This window comes from Sminthopsis crassicaudata, chromosome 6, assembly GCF_048593235.1.
Source record: "Sminthopsis crassicaudata isolate SCR6 chromosome 6, ASM4859323v1, whole genome shotgun sequence".
NCBI lineage: Eukaryota > Metazoa > Chordata > Mammalia > Dasyuromorphia > Dasyuridae > Sminthopsis > Sminthopsis crassicaudata.
The window spans coordinates 112,304,072-112,325,194 of record NC_133622.1 but is presented as its reverse complement, the minus strand read 5'-3'; the positions used below and the strand labels follow the sequence as shown (position 1 = coordinate 112,325,194).

The 21,123-nt window shown below is 34.4% G+C and overlaps 1 protein-coding gene across 6 annotated transcripts in view; it reads right to left on the bottom strand.

Annotated features, from left to right (window-relative positions):
- Positions 1-21,123, bottom strand: part of NDST4 (N-deacetylase and N-sulfotransferase 4) — a 390,250-nt gene that overhangs the window by 21,064 nt on the left and 348,063 nt on the right. For all 6 annotated transcript variants that reach the window (XR_012483096.1, XR_012483095.1, XM_074272775.1 and 3 more), the window contains exon 11: positions 1,093-1,263. Coding sequence is in view for 4 of the 6 variants with exons in the window: in XM_074272775.1 (XP_074128876.1) it covers positions 1,093-1,263 (171 nt within the window). In the remaining 2 variants the exon portion in view is untranslated. The remainder of the gene's footprint in view (positions 1-1,092; positions 1,264-21,123) is intronic.

Genomic DNA, 21,123 nt, shown 5'->3' with positions numbered 1-21,123 from the left:
TTCCCTCCCTCCTTTCTTTCTTTCTTTCTTTCTTTCTTTCTTTCTTTCTTTCTTTCTTTCTTTCTTTCTTTCTTTCTTTCTCTTTCTTTCTTTTTCTTTCTTTCTTTTTCTTTCTTTCTTTCTTTCTTTCCTTCTTTCTTTCTTTCTTTCTTTCTTTCCTTCTTTTTTCTTTCTTTCTTTCTTTTCTTTCTTTCTTTCTTTCTTTCTTTCTTTCTTTCTTTCTTTCTTTTTCTTTCTTTCTTTCTTTCTTTCTTTCTTTCTTTCTTTCTTTCTTTCTTTCTTTCTTTCTTTCTTTCTTTCTTTCTTTCTTTCTTTCTTTCTTCTTTCTTTCTTTCTTTCTTTCTTTCTTTCTTTCTTTCTTTCTTTCTTTCTTTCTTTCCTTCCTTCCTTTCTTCCTTCCTTCTTTCTTTCCTTCCTTCCTTCCTTCCTTCCTTCCTTCCTTCCTTCCTTCCTTCCTTCCTTCCTTCCTTCCTTTCTTTCTTTCTTTCTTTCTTTCTTTCTTTCTTTCTTTCTTTCTTTCTTTCTTTCTTTCTTTCTTTCTTTCTTTCTTTCTTTCTTTCTTTCTTTCTTTCTTTCTTTCTTTCTTTCTTTCTTTCTTTCTTTCTTTCCTTCCTTCCTTCCTTCCTTCTTTCCTTCTTTCTTTCTTTCTCTCTTTCTCTCTCTCTCTCTCTCTCTCTCTCTCTCTCTCTCTCTCTCTCTCTCTCTCTCTCTCTTTCTCTACTTTCCTTCCTTCTTTCCTTCCTAACTCTTAACTTGGGATTTTAAAATTCATACTAGTTATCATATTAATTTAAATTCCCTGGTGGTCAAAGAGACATAATTTTTATCTAGGTTGAAATATTTTGCTCTCAAGAATGCTTTACACTCTTAAAATCATTAAGGACTCAACTAACCCTAAAAGCTTTTATTTATGTTGATTATATCTTTTAATATTTTACTGTATTAGAAATTTTGAAAAAATCTTTACATTATTATAAAATAATTTTGGCATCCTAGACCCTCTGAATGAGGTATCTGGAATGCTTAAGGATCTCTGAATCACACTTTGAGAACAACCTTAGTAGGAAATGGTTTGAAAAAATTCAATATTACCTGAGAAGTAGAGAAATAAGTTAGCCATCTCTCTATGTGGACTGCATACCATCCAGGGGTCAGGCATCTCTTCTGTAGTGTTTTTAATTCAGAGGGGGCCCAATGTCCTGTTGTTACAACTTCATAGAAATTAAATCTCAGTGCAGCTGGATCCTCATGAGATCGCTGGTGCTTAAAGAAAAAAGTTAACCACAAATTGAGTTTCTGTAGCAGAAAAAATTGTCATCTATAACAGGAGTCCAAAACTTCCCATGGTCACTAGAAGAGTCATAAATTGTTTTCAGACTAACAATAAATATGGCATTAAACACAGGTTCTGACTAGAAATTTAGAACAAGATTTATTTATTTATTTTAAAATATATATATATTTTTTACAATATATACTAAGCAACATTAGTTCAAACAAGTTAGATAAGTTCAGATTGTTTTCCTCTTTAAATGATATTTTAATATAAAGCAGAGATATCATTTGAATGATATCAGGCAAGCTGACAATGATTCATACCCAATGAATATGATAATGCGTATTAGCACAGCTTTCATGGTTTTCTTCAAATAGCTAAAATTCTGCCTTAATCAATAAGTTTTTATTGGCCTTCTTTCCCCTGAAATTACTTTTCATCTACCCTGTCTATATTTTTTTGCATCTCCCAACAGAATACAAACTACTTGGGAATGTAGAACAGCAAGGGTTATTTCTTTTCTTTTCTTTCCCATATTTCCTATAATTTATAACAATGTCTTCTTTAAATACTTATTGACTGGCTGCTTGTGTAGGGCCTCAAATATAGCTACAATTTCTATTGGGAGGGTATATCTCTCCTACTGGTTCTACTGCAAGAACCACTTGTAAACCAAGTGGGCAAGGAACACGAGAGACAAGAGTGCAGAATAACAAAGTTGCTAGTAACTAGCTGTCATATATTTCAGAATTCATGAAGGTATTAGATTTCACTTCTCTCGTTTTTTATAGCATTTAGGCCCAATTCTAGTTACCTAAAAAAAAGGTAAAATTGATCTGGATAGATAAACAAATGCAATATGATCAATAGAGGAGAGTGAACTTCAAGCTATTAAAGAGTTAGAAATCATACTTTTATCTAAAGTTAGTTTATAATTGAGTATTGGCAATAATTTGCTAATTGCAAATCAATTACACCAGAGAAAGTCAAGTCCCTTATCTAATAAAAATTAGGAAAAATCCAAGGAGGGATAAATTTATTATACACTTGGAATTCTTAATCTACAATCCATACATTATTTGACTAGATAAGTTTTTTGGAGATTTATATCTATGTGTACACAGATACATTTCTGTGTGTATGCAAGTGTGTAATTTACTTGGAAACTTGAAAATCTGATCAAGATAAAACTAATCCTGAAGATGAAGAAGCAAAGGGGAAACTACTGGTATTTAATCGACAAGTCAAAAGCAAGAGAAAGTACCAGGCATGACAAAAGAAGAGGAATATAAATAGAAAGATCCAGTAATTTTCAAGAAGAAAATATTAAAACAATAATGAAACTCGTGGTCTCATATATCTGTTGTAATATAGTAGTATGACTAATACAAGAGTTGGATTGGAGATTCATAGAGGTAAATTTGATTTCCAAAGTATCATTGAGGTGTGAAGTGACTGGAATATAATTGAAACAGATGGTATAGGAGGATATATTTTAAAAAAGGATGGATTAGATAAAGTCACATGAAAAAAATCCATAAATGAGAAGCAGGAAGCATTATGGAGATAATCTAGGGGAAGACCAACAGAAATATAATTTTGTCAGGGACTATATTCCAGTCATCCCAAAAAGCAAGAAGAAAAAGGTTTTAGGTAGTATACTGATATATTGTAGATGACAGCTTCTTAATTTTTTTTTCTACTTTTACCACCCTTTTTCTCCTGAGAAAATTTTACACTACCTTAGAGATAAAACAGTTCAAATCAACATTTCCTGATAATAAATCATCATTTCTTGGCCTCCACATTCGTGACCCCCCTATGTAGTCACAGCTCACAGTTTAAGAAGCTTTTCTCTAGAGGGATGTAGAGGTAAGGTGACCAAAATTGTTAGTCTAAAAACTGTCATATAAATATTAGTTAAATGAACTGAGGATAGCTAGGAGAGAAATCTGGGTAGTGGCAACAAATGCAACTTTTGGTGAGTAGCCTAAGAAATTTTAAACATTAGGAAATAGATTCTAGACCTTAGTTGAAAACACATTTTGTTCTCCCTTTTGCCAATGAATCTTAGAAAGAGAAGACTTAGAAAGAAGAAGAAAGGAAGGGGAGAAGATTTTGATTTGTCCTGCATATGTAGGACACGTCTTAAAATTTTTTGTAGGGTTGTCAGGTAGAAACTTAAGACTTTTCTTATTAGTCAGGGGTCAAAATTATGAGTAATAGATGGAACTTTCAAATAGGTAGATTTTGAGTTGATATAAGAAAAAAATTTCTTAACAATCAGAGTTGGTCATAAGTTGAAAGGGTTGACTTAAGGGATATTTCATCACTGAAAATAGTCAATATTGGCTTCATGATTACTTTTTTATTTTATTAAAGTTTTTTTTTTATTTTCAAAACATATACATAGATAATTTTTCGACATTGACCCTTGCAAAACTCTGTGTTCCAATATTCTTCCTTGTTCCCCCAATCCCTTCCCCTAGATGGCAAGTAATCCAATTTAAATATGTGCAATTCTTCTATGCATATTTCTACAATTATTGTGTTGCACAAGAAAAATCAGATCAAAAAGGAAAAAAAATGAGAAAGAAAACTAAATGCAAGCAAACACTTTTGTTGTTACAAAAAGAGTGGAAATGCTATGTTGTGATCCACACCCAGTTCCCACAGTCCTTTCTCAGGGTGAAGATGGCTCTCTTCATTACAAGATCTTGGGAACTATCCTGAATCATCTCATTGTTGAAAATAGTTATGTCCATCAGAATTGATCTTCCTATAATCTTCTTGTTGCCATGTACAATGATCTCTTAGTTCTATTCATTTCACTTGTCATCAGTTCATTTAAGTCTCTCCAGGACTCTCTGAAATCATCTTGCTGATTGTTTCTTATAAAACAATAATATATCATAACATTCATATACCATAACTTATTTATCCATTCTCCAACTGATGGGCATACACTTACTTTCCAGTTTCTTGCCACTACAAAAAAGACTGCCACAAACATTTTTTTGCATATGTGGTTCCCTTTTCCTCCTCTAAGATCTCTCTAGGATATAGGCCCAGCAGTTGTTATCAGTTAGTGAGTTCTTATTTCAAAAGCTGAGGTCTCTGTGTTTCAAATACTAGATTACTATAGTTATTGAATAGTTTGTCCTGTGGATCTAACCTATTCCACTGATCAAATATATTTTTCAGCCAGTACCAAATAGTTTTGAAGACTGTAGCTTTATAATATAGTTTTAGATCTAGTACAGTTAGGCCACCTTCATTTGTATTTTTTCCATTAATTTCCTTGAAATTCTTGACTTTTTGTTCTTCCATACTTGATTTGTATAGCATTATTGAATAAGTAGATTAATTTAGATAGTATTGTTATTTTTATTATATTGACTCAGTCTAATCATGAGCATTTAATATTTTTCCAATCAACTAGATCTGACTTTATTTGTGTGGAAAGTGTTTTGTAATTGTGTTCATAATTCCTGATGTTGCCTTAGCAGATAGTCTCCCAAATATTTTATATTATTTACAGTTATTTTAAATGTAATTTTTCTTTATATCTCTTGCTGCTGGACTTTGTTGGTAATATGTAAAAATGCTGATGATTTATGTGGATTTATTTTGTATCCCGCAATTTTGCTAAAGTTGTGTATTGTTTTTTGTAGTTTTTAGTTGATTCTCTAGGAATCTACATGTATGTAGACCATTGTATCATCTGCAAAGAATGACAATTTGGTTTCCTTATTACCTATGCTAATTCCTTTAATCTATTTTTCTTCTCTTATTGACAAAGCTAACACTTCCAATACAATATTGAATAAAATGGTGATAGTGGGCAACCTTATTTTACCCTTGATTTTATTGGGACTGATTCTAGTTTATCCCCATTACATATGATACTTACTGATGGTTTTAAATAGATGCTACTGATTATTTTAAGGAAAAGTCTATTTCTGTACTCTCTAGTGTTTTTAATAGGAATGGGTGTTGGATTTTACCACATGCTTTTTCTGCATCTATTGAGATAATATATAGTTTTGTTATTTTGGTTATTGATATAGTCAATTATGCTAATAATTTTCCTAATATTGAACCAACCCTGCATTCCTAGCATAAATCCTTCTTGGTCATGGGGTATTTTCCTGGGGATGATTTTCTGTAATGTTTTTGCTAATATTTTATTTAAGATTTTTGCATCAATGTTCACTAGGGAGATTGGTCTATAATTTTCTTTTTCCATTTTGATCCAACCTGGTTTAGGAATCAGTACCATATCTATGTCAAAAAAGGAATTTTTTAGGACTCCTTCTTTCCCTATTCTTTCAAATGCTTTGCATAGTATTGGAATGAATCATTTTGGCAGAATTCACATGTAAATCTATCTGACCCTGGGGATTTTTTCTCAGAAAACTGATTAATAGGACTTCTGACCAAGATGGCAGAGAGGACACATGCTCTATCTAAGCTCTTTCTTACCTTCAGAATACTTTTATTTTTAAAATTTCAAGATTAATATTTGACTGGGGTTTTTAAATTTGTTCCTTTTCTAGCTTTTTTAATTGCAAGCCCAATTCATTGACCTTTTTCTCTATTTTGTGCAATAGGCCTAAAATAAAAGGAGGGATTAATAAAATTGAAAAAAAAAAAACTATTGACTTAATAAATAAAACTAAGAGTTGGTGCTATGAAAAAAACAACAAAATGGATAAACCCTTAGTAAATCTGATTAAAAAAGGGAAATAGGAAAATCAAATTGTTAGTCTCAAAAATGAGAAGGGAGAACTCAACACTAATGAAGAGTAAATTAGAGCAATAATTAGGAATTACTTTGCCTAACTTTATGCCAATAAATTCAATAACTTAAGTAAAATGGAAGAATACCTTCAAAAATGTAGCTTGCCCAGATTAACAGAGGAAGAAGTAAATTGGTTAAACAGTCCCATTTTAGAAAAAGAAATAGAATAAACTATTAATCACCTCCCTAAGAACAAATCCCTAGGATCAGATGGATTTACATGTGAATTCTAGCAAACTCTTTGAAAAAAATAGGGATTGAAGGAGTCCTCTCCACTTCCTTTTATCACACAGACATGGTACTGATACCTAAACCAGGTAGGTTGAAAACAGAAAGAAAATTATAGACTAATCTCTCTAATGAATGTTGATGCAAAGATCTTAAATAAAATATTAGTAAAAAGATTATAGAAAATCATCCCCAGGATAATACAGTAGAACAAAATAGGATTTATACCAATAATGCAGGGCTGGTTCAGTATTAGGAAAACCATTAGCATAATTGACTATATCAATAACTAAATTAACAAAAACCATATGATCATCTCAATAGATACAGAAAAAGCATGTGGTAAAATCCAACACCCACTCCTATTAAAAACACTTGAGAGTATAAGAATAAATGGACTTTTCCTTAAAATAGTCAGGAACAAGTCATTATTAATCAGAGAAATGCAAATTAAGACAACACTTAGATATCACTACACATCTGTCAGATTGGCTATAATGACAGGGAAAGATAATGCACCATGTTGGAGGGCATGTGGGAAAACAGGGACACTGATACATTGTTGGTGAAATTTTGAATACATCCAACCATTCTGGAGAGCAATTTGGAACTATGCTCAAAAAGTTATCAAACTGTGCATACCTTTGAGCCAGTAGTGTTACTACTGGGCTTATATCCCAAAGAGATCTTAAAGAAGGGAAAGGGACCTGTATGTGTACATATATTGTATTTAATTTATACTTTAACATATTTAACGTGTATTGGTCAACCTGCTATCTGGGAGGGGGGAGGAGGGGAAAAATTAGAACAAAAGGTTTGGCAATTGTCAATGCTGTAAAATTTCCCATGCATATATCTGGTAAATAAAAACTATTTAATTTTACAGCAGGTTGATCACTGATCAATTGGAACTAAATTGGATCATCTCTTTCTCGAAGATAGCCACTTCCATCAGAATACATTCTCATATAGTATTGTTGTGAAGTGTATAATGATCTTCTGTTTCTGCTCATTTCACTCAGCATCAGTTCCTGTCAGTCTCTCCAAACCTCTCTGTATTCATCCTGCTGGTAATTTAGTTCCAATTGATCAGTGATGGACAGAATTAGCCACCCAGAGAAGGAAAACTGAGAAATGAATGTGGCCTACTTAAATTTCTGTTTTTCTTCCCAGATTATTTTTACCTTCAGAACCCAATTTTTCTTGTGCAAAAAAGAGAATTGTATGGATCTGCACACATATACTGTATCTACGATATACTTAAACATGTTTAGCATGTATAAGATTGCCTGCCATCTAGGGGAGGGGATGGAGGTGGGGAAGGGAATAGTTGGAATAGAAGTAAGTGCAAGGGATGATGTTGTAAAAATTACTCATGCATATATGTTCTATCAATAAAAAGTTATAATTTTAAAAAGAGAAAATTGATTAATAGGTTGTTCAATTTTTTCTAAAACGGGACTATTTATTTCCTCTTCTGTTAATCTGGGCAATCTATATATTTTTGGTAAGTATTCTTGCATTTCACCTAGATCATCAGATTTATTGACATATAATTGACCAAAACAATTTCTAATTATTGCTCTAATTTCCCCTTCATTGGTAGAAAGTTCTCCCTTTTCATTTTTGATACTAACAATTTGATTTTCTTCTTTTCTTTTTCTAATCAAATTAACTAAAGATCTACTTACTTTGTTGGTTCTTTCCCAAAACCAACTCTTAGCCTTATTTATAAATTCAGTAATTTTCTTACTTTCAGTTTTATTAATCACCCCTTTTATTTTTAGAATTTCATATTTTGTATTTAATTATTAATTTTGTCTATGATTTGTTGTTTCACCCACTCATTGTTTAGTTAGATTATTTAGTTTCTAATTAATTTTTGGTCCATGTTCCCCTAGCCTTTTATTGAAAATTATGCATTTACTATTTTTGCTTTTTAACATTTGATTTTAAGGTCTTTATGCCCTAATACATTGTCATTTTTTTGTAATGTTCTTAGTTCGGTTTTCTGGAGGTCTTGGGAGCTTGGGAGCTTTCATTTCAATTAGAGTAATAACCACAAGAATAGCCAGGTGTTAAAGTCCAAATTCTTTATTGTCTCCTTCAAAGTCCTATCTCCTTCACTTGGAACTAGACTAGTTTTCTGATGGGTCTTCAGAGGGGACTTGGTTTTCGTGGAGAAAATGTAGAAGGACAGGTCACCACGGTGGTGTTAGATAAAGTGAGTCTGAGTCCAAGGGCCTGTGGATGCCATCTTGTTTTCCCTCAATTATACTTTTATCTTTCTTTTTCCCCTTTCCCTGCTCCCCAGTATTTTGCTTCTAACTACCTCCTCCTTCAATTAGCCCTCCCCTTTAATAGCTCCTCCTTCTTTCTTACATCTTTCCATTTCTACTTCTGTTCTCCCTTCTATTATTATCCCCTTTTACTTTCCCCTTCTCCCTCCTACTTCCCTATAGGTTAAGACAAGCTTCTCTGTGAAACTAAATGTGCCTGATATTCTCTTTTTGAGCCAAATCTTATGAGAATAAAATTCACACAATTCCCCTCCCTTCTTTCCTTCAATTTTAATAGATCTTTTTTTTTTTTTTTTTTTTTGCCTTTTCATGAGATGTAATTTACTCCATTTGGACTCCATTTTCCTTTTCTTTCAGTAGAATCATCTTTTTACCTCTAATTTATTTTTTATATCATCACAATAAAATCAATTTATACCTGCACCCTCTAAGGATACCCATAACAGAGATACAGATCTTGAGATTAACATATCATCTTGAGTTAAAATATCATCTTCCTATATAGTGCCATATAAACCTTTTAATCTTTAAAAAAGAAAGTTATTTTTTCTTTCCTTTTTCCTTTTTATGCTTCTCCTGAGGTTTGTATTTGAAGATCAAATTTTCTGTTCAGCTCTGCTCTTTTCATCAGAAATAGATGAAATTCACCTGTATCATTGAATATCCATTTTTTTTTCCCTAAAAAATTGCGATAATGCTCAATTTTGCTGGAGTTGATTCTTGGCACAATAGAAGTTCCTTTGTTTTTTGAATATAGATTCTATTCCCTTTGATATTTTAGGTAGAAGCTATTAAGTTCTGGGTAGTCCTGATTGTGGCTCCTTGATATTTGAATTGTTTCCTTCTAGCTGCTTGTACTATTTTCTTCTTGATCTAATAATTCTGAAATTTAGCTATGATTTTTCTTGGAATTTACATTTTGGGGTCTCTTTCAGGAAGTGATTGATGATTTCTTTCAATTGCTATTTTACCCTTTGATTCTAGGACACCAAGGTAGTTTTCCTTGATGATTTCCTGAAAGAGGATGTCTAGGTTTTCAGGAAGTACAATAATTCTTAGATTTATTTTCCAGGTCATTTGTTTTTCTAATGGGGTATTTTACATTTTCTTGTATTTTTTTTCTTTTTCTTTTCTTTTTTTTTTTTTTTTGTTTTGTTTTGTTTTGTTTGACTAATTCTTGAAATCTCATTTAGTCATTCATTTCCATTTGTTCAATTCCAATTTTCAGTGAATTATTTTCTCCTTTAGTTAGCATTTTTACTTCCTTTTGCATTTGACCAATTGAACTTTTAAATGAGGTATTTTGTTTATTAGATTTTTTTCCCCATTTCACAAATTCTGGTTTTTGACAAATTCTTTCTTTTTATATCTGTTTTACAAGGAGTTGTATGCTTTTTCCATTTCATTAAATCTATTTTTAAGGAGTTTTCTTCAGATAATTTGTTTTTCCTTTTCTAAACTCTCTTGCAAAGTTCTCATTTTCTTTCTCCATTTTTCTTCTAATTCTCTTTTAAGATCTTTTTCGAATTCTTCCAAGAGAGTCTTGTGAGATGGGGATGAACTCATATCACCCTCTGGGGCTTCATCTGGAGATGATTTGTCGTTAGGATGCTAAGAATCTGAGGTCTGTTCTTCTCTTTCTTCATAAAAGCTATCTATGTTCAAAGTTCTTTTTGCTTTTTCGCTCATTTTTTTCTTCTCTTGGGGCAAAGAGGAGATTGCCTGAAGCTTTCTGTGCTGGTGACAGTTGCTTTAGGTTGCCTTGGAGCTAGTGCTGCTGACTGATTTCTGGTGCTGGGTAGGCATGGCCAAGTCCCAAGTTTTTCGGGTGTTCAAAGACTCACTATTTACCTTTAGTATTTGCATTGGATGTCTAACAGCTAACTTGCTGATCCATTGGCTCATGCAGAGTAGCCAATGCAGCCTCCTATTAGATTCCCTGGTACAACACCCTGGCTTTCTGCATTGAGTTTACACTTGGCCACTTCCCTCTGTATCCAATTGAAACAGATCTTTTATGAAGTTTTTCCAAAGTGTCTTCTGCTGGAAATCTGTTATGCTCCAAATATTTGTGGGTTCTATCACTCCAAAACCAGTTCAGAGGCTCGATCTGGTATTGATCTGAGAGACACTAGGAGTTCAGATAAAGGCATGTCAACTTTCCACCATCTTAGCTCTGTCCCCTCATGATTACATTTTAAAGATGTTGTGAAAGGGATTTTTATTCATAAATGCAATTTTACTATACATTTAAGTAGACTATTAAGTAGATTATTGAGTTCAACCCCTCATTTTACATAAAACAAAATTGACAGAAAAAAATTTTTTTTCAGTATCACAGATTTTAAATATGTGAATAGGAATTAAAATCTAGGTCCTCCTGATTCCTGGACAGTTAGATGACTCATTGTTACTTCTGGAGCCAGGAGAATTTGAGTTGAGATCTAAACCTGGGCAAGTCATTTCATCCTGTTAGCATCAGATTTCTCATTTTTTAAAATGAACTGGAAGAAGAACATGGTAAACCACTCCAGTATCTTTAACTAGAAAACCCCAAATGGATCACAGAAAGTTGGACATGACTGAAATGACTCAATAATAACAACAATAAAAGAAGTCACTAATTCTAAGTGTTTTAAGCTCTATTCAGTGATTCTTTCTCCTTCTAAGGTAAAATGGTATAGAAGAATGACTAGTTTTGGAGTTGAATAACCTAGCTTTAAGTGCTAATTATTTTCCCTTGTCACTTGAGTGACTTGGGAATATTACTTTATTTCTCTGAACCTCAGTTTCCTCATCTTTAAAATGAGGAGATTGAACTAGCTGATATCTAAAGTCATTTTCATCAATAAAGCTCTAATCTTACTTCTGAGGTGTCTTCTAATTTTGAAATTCTATAGTTCCAACATATGCTATTAGTGTGACTTTGAGCTCCTTACCTCAAACTGTCAATCAGCCCAGGCATGAAAGATATTTTATTTAGATGTGAAAATTGATAATAGAGTGGTTAGGCATAAAGTAGATACAGAAAGAGGTGAATGAAAAAGGATAGATGGATACCACGTAGTAGTAGCATTGATTATGGTGGGTCAGGTAATAGAAAAGATATTGACTTGACAGATTTGGGTTTTCTGTATCACAGTTTCTCTCCATTAGTGCAGTATTTACCGAGCATCTTGTAAAGAAATGCACTACACTGTGTACTTTTGGTAGCATACACACACACACACACACACACACACACACACACACACACACACACATATATATATTAGTGTGTATATATATTTTTATGTGTGTTTATGTATATCATATACGTACATAAACACATGTATGATTTGGATCTACGATTTTATTCATGAAAGAACTTTCTAGTACCTAGGATTTGTCACATGTCAAAGATAATATTTAACCCTGGTTTTTCTGACTCAGAAGTCAGCTTTCTATCCCATTATATCATATCACCTCTTCACATAACATATACAGTGATCCTAATGGTGGAAGTGACAAATGATTCAGATAGTACAAACAAATATCAATAAATATATAGCTATATGTTAATTTAAAAATTCTTAACTTTCTACATCCTGGAATGATAAAAAGAAAGTAATTTAAAAATTTTGAAAATTGACGAAGGTACAAATACTAATAGAGGGCTCATCATAGAAGATGCACAGAAAACAGAATTAAGAATTAATTTTAAATTAATTTTAAAATATGGAGCTACTGACATATTTTGACACTGAAGACTATTATCAGTTTAAAATATCTCCTTCAAAGCATTCTCATTCAGGTTATTAAGAAACATCTTAAATACATTAATTTGCTTCACTCAAAGTGCTCTTCAGGAAAAAGAGAATGTTACCTTGCTGTAAGAAAGAGTTTTCTACGAAAAGAGTGTGCCTTTTTAAAGAAAGCATCCAGAATTCGTTCCTCTAGGTTTGACTTTAAATTGGTTTTCTTAGGCTTTGGAAGTTCAGAAGCTCAAGGATTACTATACTTATCGTGTTTTGCAATATGAGAACTCATATGGTTTGAAAGGCATAGTGCAATGTCCTCCATGCTCTTTAAAGAACTTTCATTGTGGTGATTCATTGAGGACCCTGCAGATGCCTGCCAAAGATGCTAAGTAAGAAAAAGACTCATGTGGCCACCTCAATTTATGAGAGCTATTTATCAAGTTGGGGATTATCCACCTTCCTTTACTCTTTTCCTATGGGCTGCTGTGTAGATTCTGAGAAACACACGGTGAAACACTTCCACCAAAAACCTGGAGACTGAGAAATAGGAACTAGTAACTAGTAATCTTTTTTATGGGTTAGATGATCCCAGGAGGAAAGGAAAAGAGATTTAAACAATTGATTGAAAAGGGGTTTCTAAATTATTTGTTAATGATGGACTAATATTATTTTTGTGAGAAGAGATAATTGAGAGGTGATCTTCCTTTTTTTGTATGGATAATGTAAAAATCTTTAAAAAATATAATGAAGCAATTTGTATGCATTTACAAATTTGGCAGTGACATTCTAACTTTGTTGTTTTTGATGAGGAAGCTTCTCCTATCAAGCATACCAGTATGTGTGCTTCCATATATAGTGTTAGAGAGAGATGCCTGAGGACATTGAGAAGTTAAGTGATTTATCTAGGATCACATAGCCAGTTTAGAGGAAGGAACTGAATCCAATTCTTCCTGGTTCTAATGCTAGTTCTGCTAGTTGTAATATATCTTAATGCTGCTGAAGCAGAGGAATAGGGACTATGATGTCATTGGTATAGGAGATGCTCCAGGGGGAAAATTCACTTTACCAATGTAATTTGGCATGTTTTCTGCAATAACCAGTCTTACAAAAGAGTTGCTTAAAACCTTGGAAAGTCAAATTCTTGTCCTGGGTCATATTACTAAATGTGTCAGATGCTAAACTTGGATCTTTTTCATATGCCAATCCTATGCTTTATGGCTTCTAGGTCAGCCTTGTTATTGTTAACAATTGAGGAATGTCAAATTTTCAAAATTTCATTCTTACATAATCATGTAGATTATTGCATTATTATTATTCTGATTAATTATTTTTATTATCATTATTTAGTTCCCTCTATGGTATAACAGAAATGTTGAGAAGATTCCACAGATCCAGAATACCTCCCAGTTGTCTTATTGATATGTGAAATTCTATTAGAATAATTTATTTGGTTTGATCTGTTATCTTCTGTTAAAATTCAAATTGACCCCAAAGTGGTGACATTTTGAGTTTTATCAGTGACTAACATAAGTATAAATAAGATTCATTAAGATGTAGAAAGTCATTTGCCCTACAAACAGAAGACTTTGGTTTGAATTGGATGTTAACTATTTAATTAATGTGTGATTCCAAGGACACATTGCTCTATTTTCCTTGGCCTCAGTTTCTTTACCAATAAAAATTGGAATGATAATTATAGTCATTTACTTCACAGACAATATTGATAAAGTAGGGAGCTTCTATAAAGATAGCTGAATCTGTCTGGTGGGAGCAGTTGGAAGAGGCTAACTTCATTAAAGGGGTTGTTACTGTTGTTGTTTGTCTTTCCTTCTTGAAGAGGACCATGACATCAGGAAGATGATGCCATGACATGCAAGTGAATTGGATTTAAGTGAGGTAGGGATGTACAAAGTCACCAGCCTCACTTTCTCTTCCAGAACTCTATGGGTCCAGTGGGCATAGCAGAAGAAAGGATGAAGTAAACTACTATGCCCATGCTGGTTAATTTTATAGAGACCCCTGAAAGTTCTGACCCAGCATAAGCAACCCATTCCTTGATAGACCACACACAGAGTATAAAGAACAATTGCATAGAACAATTACATCAGAAAATATTCAAGTTATTCTGTGTCTCTAGCAACAAGACCAAATGAGAACTAACAATATGGCTGAATAAGACATCTTAAAGAAACAAATATAATGACAATTAAAAATGAAAAGTTGTATTTTACCATGAAATTTCCATGAGTAGTGCAATTGAATTAAAAATAATATATTGGATTTCTATGATTTATTTTTTCAAAGTATTTCCACATATTTGATCTATACAATTGTACTTTAAAATTGTCATGAAAGGCAACAAAAATATCTGTTATCATTACTTTTAGATTTGCTAATTTCTTTCAAAGTTCAGTTCCAATGGCACATTGCACATGGGGCATTTCCTGTTCCATTCATATGATTGAATTTCTTTCTAAAATTACCTTGAATTTACTTATGTATTATATCTACAAGTTTGGATCCATGTTGTCTCTCCCAATAGAATATACATTTCAGAAGGGAACTGCTTATTTTTGTGTTGGTATCCACACCATTTAGCACAGTGGCTTACATGTACTAAGCACTTACTAAATTTTTCTTGGCTGATTATTAACATTTAATAGGGAAAGTAAAATGACTTGTTCAAGTTTCCAAGATTAGTAATGGAGCGAAAACTTGTATCTAGATCCCCTGATTTCTAATGATTGTTCCATTATAACATTGGCCATACAATTGCTCAGCAAAAGTAACTTCAGTAATCTTCAACCTCTCCCACAACACTTATTTTGATGCTTTCTTAAAACTAACAGATACTTGCAATACTCATCCTTTCTTACAGACTTTCATACATTTTCACAAAATCATCTAATGTGTTTACAGATAAAAGAAAACTGGACAGTTTTAATTTATTCCTTATATCAGAAAGTCCTTCAGATATCTGATATAATGTTCTCTTCTCTAAAATATAATCATTCTCTGGGAGCAGGTTTCTTGGGAAGCTTCTGGAGGCAGCCTTAGTTTCAGCTCAGTTCAATAATCCCAAATGCAGCCAGGAGAACAAATCCTTTACTGTCTCTTTCCAAATCTTATCTCCTTCACTTGGGGCTCAGCTAGTTTTCTGGAGGCCTTCAGGATCTTGGTTTCAATGTTCTCCACAGGACAGCCTGCCACCACTTCTCTGTCTTCCTTTGTTCTTCCTGACTCGTGAATCTCCTTGACTGAATCCTGACTCTGAATCTCCCGAAATACCCTTTGGCCCTGAGAACTTCTTGCTTATATGCTACACATTGAGTACACACCAATCATTACATCACTAGGAAACCATTATTTGTTGTAAAATTAAATCAATGCTAAATTAGATTTAACCATTATCTCCTCAATTCCACTCAGTATCTTGTTTCAAATTCTGGCCCATAACATCTCCTTGTAGGATCAGATCAATTATACTGAACCATGCTAAATTAGATAATTATTGTTTCTCTTCATCCCAGTGACTTAGCACCTTGAAGGAATCCTAACATCTCCCTCTTTCTTTTGATTTAAAATATAGGGTGGTCATGACCTCCCTGACTTCTCAAGGAGGTGAGAACTCCAAAAAAGAAGGTGATCACGCTTTCCCTGACTGCTCAAAAAAGAAGTGAAAACATCATAAAAAAGAGGTGATCATACCTTCCCTGACTTCTCAGGGAGATGAAAACATCAAAGGAAATGGAAAATCAAACCAGATTAGTGGGTTTCTGAAGGGGCTCACTTGAAACAGGTATACATAAATCCATCAGTATGGGAGGTATTACACATAATTACATAAATTACATAAGCACATAGTAACATAACACATGACTAATTATACATATCCATAAGTCCTATAAATAGTCCAAAAGGAATCCATTGTCCATTAGTTCATGTGCCAGTAATCCAATAATTCCTGCAAGTTTTGAAGTCCTGCAATAGTCTCATCAACAATTTTAATCTCAAGGAATCCAATGATCCCTGCTGGTTTTCAAGTCCTTCAACAGTCTCTTCTTGTGTTAGGGAATCTGATGATTCTTTCTGGTTTTCAAGTCCTGCAACAGTCTTTATCATCAGCCATGCTCTTTCAATGTTAGATGTTTCTTAGATCTTTTTGTTTTGAGGTTTTTCTCCTTTTCTGTCTCTCTCCAGGTACTCATTGTCACCCATCTATTTCCTTCTCCATCTGTTTCATTCTCTGTCTGTAAAAATACAAACAAACTCTCTCTCCCAGACAGTTAACCTATCTAATTCCCCTCTATTTATCACTTTCTAAATCTCTTCTCATTACCTGGCAATTACATTGGAGTTGTTTGCACCGGACACTGCCCTGTTGGTTTAAAAAGCCTGTATTCTCCCCAATTGCAATCCATTTCTGCTATCTGATTGTTTTTTGGCTGACTGATCAGGTTTCTGCCATGTGATTGCTTTTCTTCTGAGTCCTGACCTTCTAAAGATTCTCTGGGTATAAACTCAGCTGCCATCATGCCCCACCTATCTTTTGATTGATATCTTGGAGCTGGGGTCCACCTCTCATTTCCCTGGGTCAATCTACATTCTGAGTCCCAGTGGAAGCCCTTGTGGCATTTTGGACATAGGATTTTAGGTCTTCTCTCACCCTGTCCTTTCACTCCATCTCCCTATCTACATTGGATTCTTAGATGTCCAACTTTTCTATATTGAAAACATTGATAATTTTCTCTAGAAGTCCCTTGCCAAGAGGGATCCTGTCTTTCCGTGTTCAGCATGGTCTGGGTATAATAAGCATTTGTGCTCACTGGGGCACAACCTCTTATAATCTCCTCTACAGGAGCATCTTTGTGTAGTCCCCATATAATTCTTCTGTAAACCTCATTGGCATTTTCCTTAGCCAGATGTCTAGTCATTACTTCTGTAGCTGCATTTTCTCCAATGGTTCTTGTGACAGCTGTCTGCAAATGTCCCACAAAATCTGCAAACGGTTCACTGGGACCTTGCTCTATTTTTGTGAAAGCTTCACCTCCATGCTTCTGTCTGGGGAGGGAACCCCAAGCTTTTATTGAAGCAGTTGCTATTTGCTCGTAAGCTGTTGTGCGGTAATTAATCTGTTCTGAATTCTCTCTATGCTGACCTTCACCACTTAGTTGGTCAAAAATGACTTTAACTCCTGTTTGCCTATTGTGTCTGGCTTGAATCCTACATAATTCATGATACTCTGAAAGCCACAACAAATTTTGTCCGGGTTCTAAACATGTCCTTGCTATGGATTTCCAGTCATTAGGGGTTAGGATTTCATAAGCTAAACTATCTAGTAACATCTTAACATAAGATGATGTAGCCCCATAAAGAGTGCAACCTTTTTTCAAATCCTTAATTTTATCCAAATCAAAAGGAGTATATCTTCTCCTTTTTTGACCGGAAGAGCCAAGCTCTTCAATCACATCTAAAAAATCAGATATATCCTCTCCTTCATTTTTTGCCTTAACCAATGCTTTTTCTAATCTTGTCATAGACTGCTTAATAGGTGGTTCTGATTACGTTACTGCCTCTCCCCCTCCTCCTTCTCCCTCTACTCATGAAGGATTAATTGAGGGATGTGACATGTCCTCCTGGCAGTTACAATTACTAGTCTGCCCTAGGCCCAACAGAGTACCTTTGACTACTGACCTTTGCAGTGTCAACTCTACCCTGCTCGCCTCCTCTAAGGCCTTCAAAGGTCTCTGGCCATGATCTCTTGAATCTATAGTTTAATAACCAGTAGCACGCTCAAGAACAGCCACATGTAATCTTAAAAGTCTTTATTATACCTACTCACATAATGCCCTGACTTGTCAGCTCGCTAGTGAACACCTAGTCTGAAGACCCACATGCTCTCTACCAATCTCCTTACCTCTCGGCTATCTATCCACTTGGCTTAGCTAGACCATCCCAGGTTAGGGATCCAGGTTAAAGAGAGTGACTGCTGTCTGTAGTGGGCTTATAAAGGGCCTGTGAGGTCACACACACAGCCAACCAGCGAGAGAGCTGTCACCCATTACAAAGCTATCTCAATATGGCCAAGATCCCACCCACAGGGCAGTCCTATATCCACAGAGATTACTTCTGGGCCACTCAAATCTCCTGTTGCACTGTGCCCGCCCATTTAAAGGGCCCTTACAATTCCCTTCTCTTGTTTTGAGGGAACCGCATTCTTACAGAGAGAGGTAAGTCAGGGGATTGGAAATGATCTAATTTCTCCTACTATGAATTCTTATATGATTCTTTGTCTTTTCATTTAGTTGGCACCTCCCCCTCCTGTTCTTTCTTCTTTTTCCTTATTCTATAACTTATATAATTTCCTAAAGCCAGTTGTATTGAATTGTATGTATTAAATTTGTGTTTGGAAATTGAGTCAAGTCCATTTTTGTATTGACAAAGTTGCTCTCCTACTAATTTCTATTCCTGTAGATCCAATTCTTTTTCCATAGAGAACCAAAGAAATATATACTTCAAAGTTTCTAAAAGTTCAGTGATCTGCTTCAAAATTATAATCAAACCTTGGCTTTTCATAACCCTGACAATGTGCTCTACACATTTTCCTTAAAGAGAAACAGAAGGCTGTTTTCTAAACATCTGTCCCATTTCAGCTGAAGTATTACTTTAGCTCTTTAACAAAATCTCCTTGTTGTACTCACCCTAATTTCTGGGTTAGAGAGATTTTTCCACTGGATCCAGGATCAGAGGCTTTTCCACTGAAATCAGGATCCTGTCTGTTGCACGTTCGGGCACCAAAATGTAATGTTCTCTTCTTTAAATTGTAATTGTTCTCTGGGAGCAGGTTTCTTGGGGAGCATTTTCTGGAGGCATTTTCAGTTCAGTTCAATCATCCCAAATGCAGTCAGGAGAACAAATCTTTTATTGTCTCATTCCAAATCTTATCTCCTTCACTTGGGGCTCAGCTAGTTTTCTGGAGGCCTTCCGGATCTTGGTTTCAGTGTTCTCCACAGGACAGCCTATCACAACTTATCTGTCTTCCTTTATTCTGCCTGACTTGTGAATCTCCTTGACTGAATCCTGACTCTGAATCTCCCAAAGTCCCCTTTGGCCCTGAGAGCTTCTTGCTTGTATGCTGCACACTGAGAGCACACCAATCATTATATCACTAGAAAACCATTATTTGTTGTAGGATTAAATCAATGCAAAATTAGATTTAACCCCATCGTCTCCTCAATTCCACTCAGTACCTTGTTTCAAGTTCTGGCCCATAACATCTTGTAGGATCAGATCAGTTATACTGAACCAGGCTAAAATAGATAATTATTATCTCTATTCATTCCAGTGACTTAGCACCTAATAAGAATCCTAACATTCTGAGGCTTAGATAAGTTAGTTTCATAACATTGATCCTAAAAAAAAGCAGAGTGAGTGTTTGAATTGTTTAACATGTAGAATGTATATACTGTATTTAAGGGAAAATTGAGGACATTTCCTTATTTCCTATCACTTAGATACCTTCTTCCATGATCTCTTGACTATCTTAACACAAGTAATGTTACCGACTCGTTCAAGTGATTCCATTACATCCCATCTTTTCCAAGAGATTATCTACTTTGCCTTTCCAATTATTTTACTTAATTTCAGTCTTTCCCTGGCTATTGACTCATTTCCTACTGCCTACAAATATGTTCATGTTTCTTATATTCTGAAAAGACACTTGATCCTTCTATCTCCAGTGTTATCCTATATCTCTTCTTTTTGTACTTAAACACCTTGAAAAAGTCATGTTTCAAAAAGGTATTTCCATTGTTCTCACCTTGTACTCCCTCCTTAACCCCTTACAATACAGTTTCTTTCTTTCTTTCTTTCTTTTTTTGAAAGGCTATTGGGGTCACACCATTAGGACGTGTTAAGTGTCTGAGGCCAAATTTGAACTCAGTTCCTCTTGACTCCAGGGCCCTGACTTTAATGCACTGTGCCATCTAACTCTCCATACAATACAATTCTTTTTTTTTTTTTTTTTATATATATATATATATATTTTATAATATTATCCCTTGTATTCATTTTTCCAAATTACCCCCCCTCCCTCTATTCCCTCCCCCCGATGACAGGCAATACCATACATTTTACATGTGTTACAATATAGTCTAGGTACAATACATGTGTGTGAATATCATTTTCTTGTTGCACAATAAACATTAGAATCCGAAGGTACATGCAACCTGGGCAGACAGATATTAGTGCTAACAATTTTCATTCCCCTCCCAGTGTTTCTTCTCTGGGTGCAGCTACCCCTGTCCATCATTGATCAACTGGAAGTGAGTTGGATCTTCTTTATGTTGAAGATTTCCACTTCCATCAGAATACATCCCCATACAGTATTGTTGTTGAAGTGTACAGTGATCTTCTGGTTCTGCTCATTTCACTCAGCATCAGTTGATTTAAGTCTCTCCAGGCCTCTCTATATTCCTCCTGCTGGTCATTTCTTACCGAGCAATAATATTCCATAACCTTCATATACCACAATTTACCCAACCATTCTCCAACTGATGGACATCCATTCATCTTCCAGTTTCTAGCTACAACAAAAAGAGCTGCCACAAACATTTTGGCACATATATGTCTCTTTCCACTCTTTAGTATTTCTTTGGGATATAATCCCAGTAGTAGCGCTGCTGGGTCAAAGGGTATGCACAGTTTGATAACTTTTTGGGCATAATTCCAGACATACAATACAATTCTTACCATCTAATTTCACTGAAATTGCTC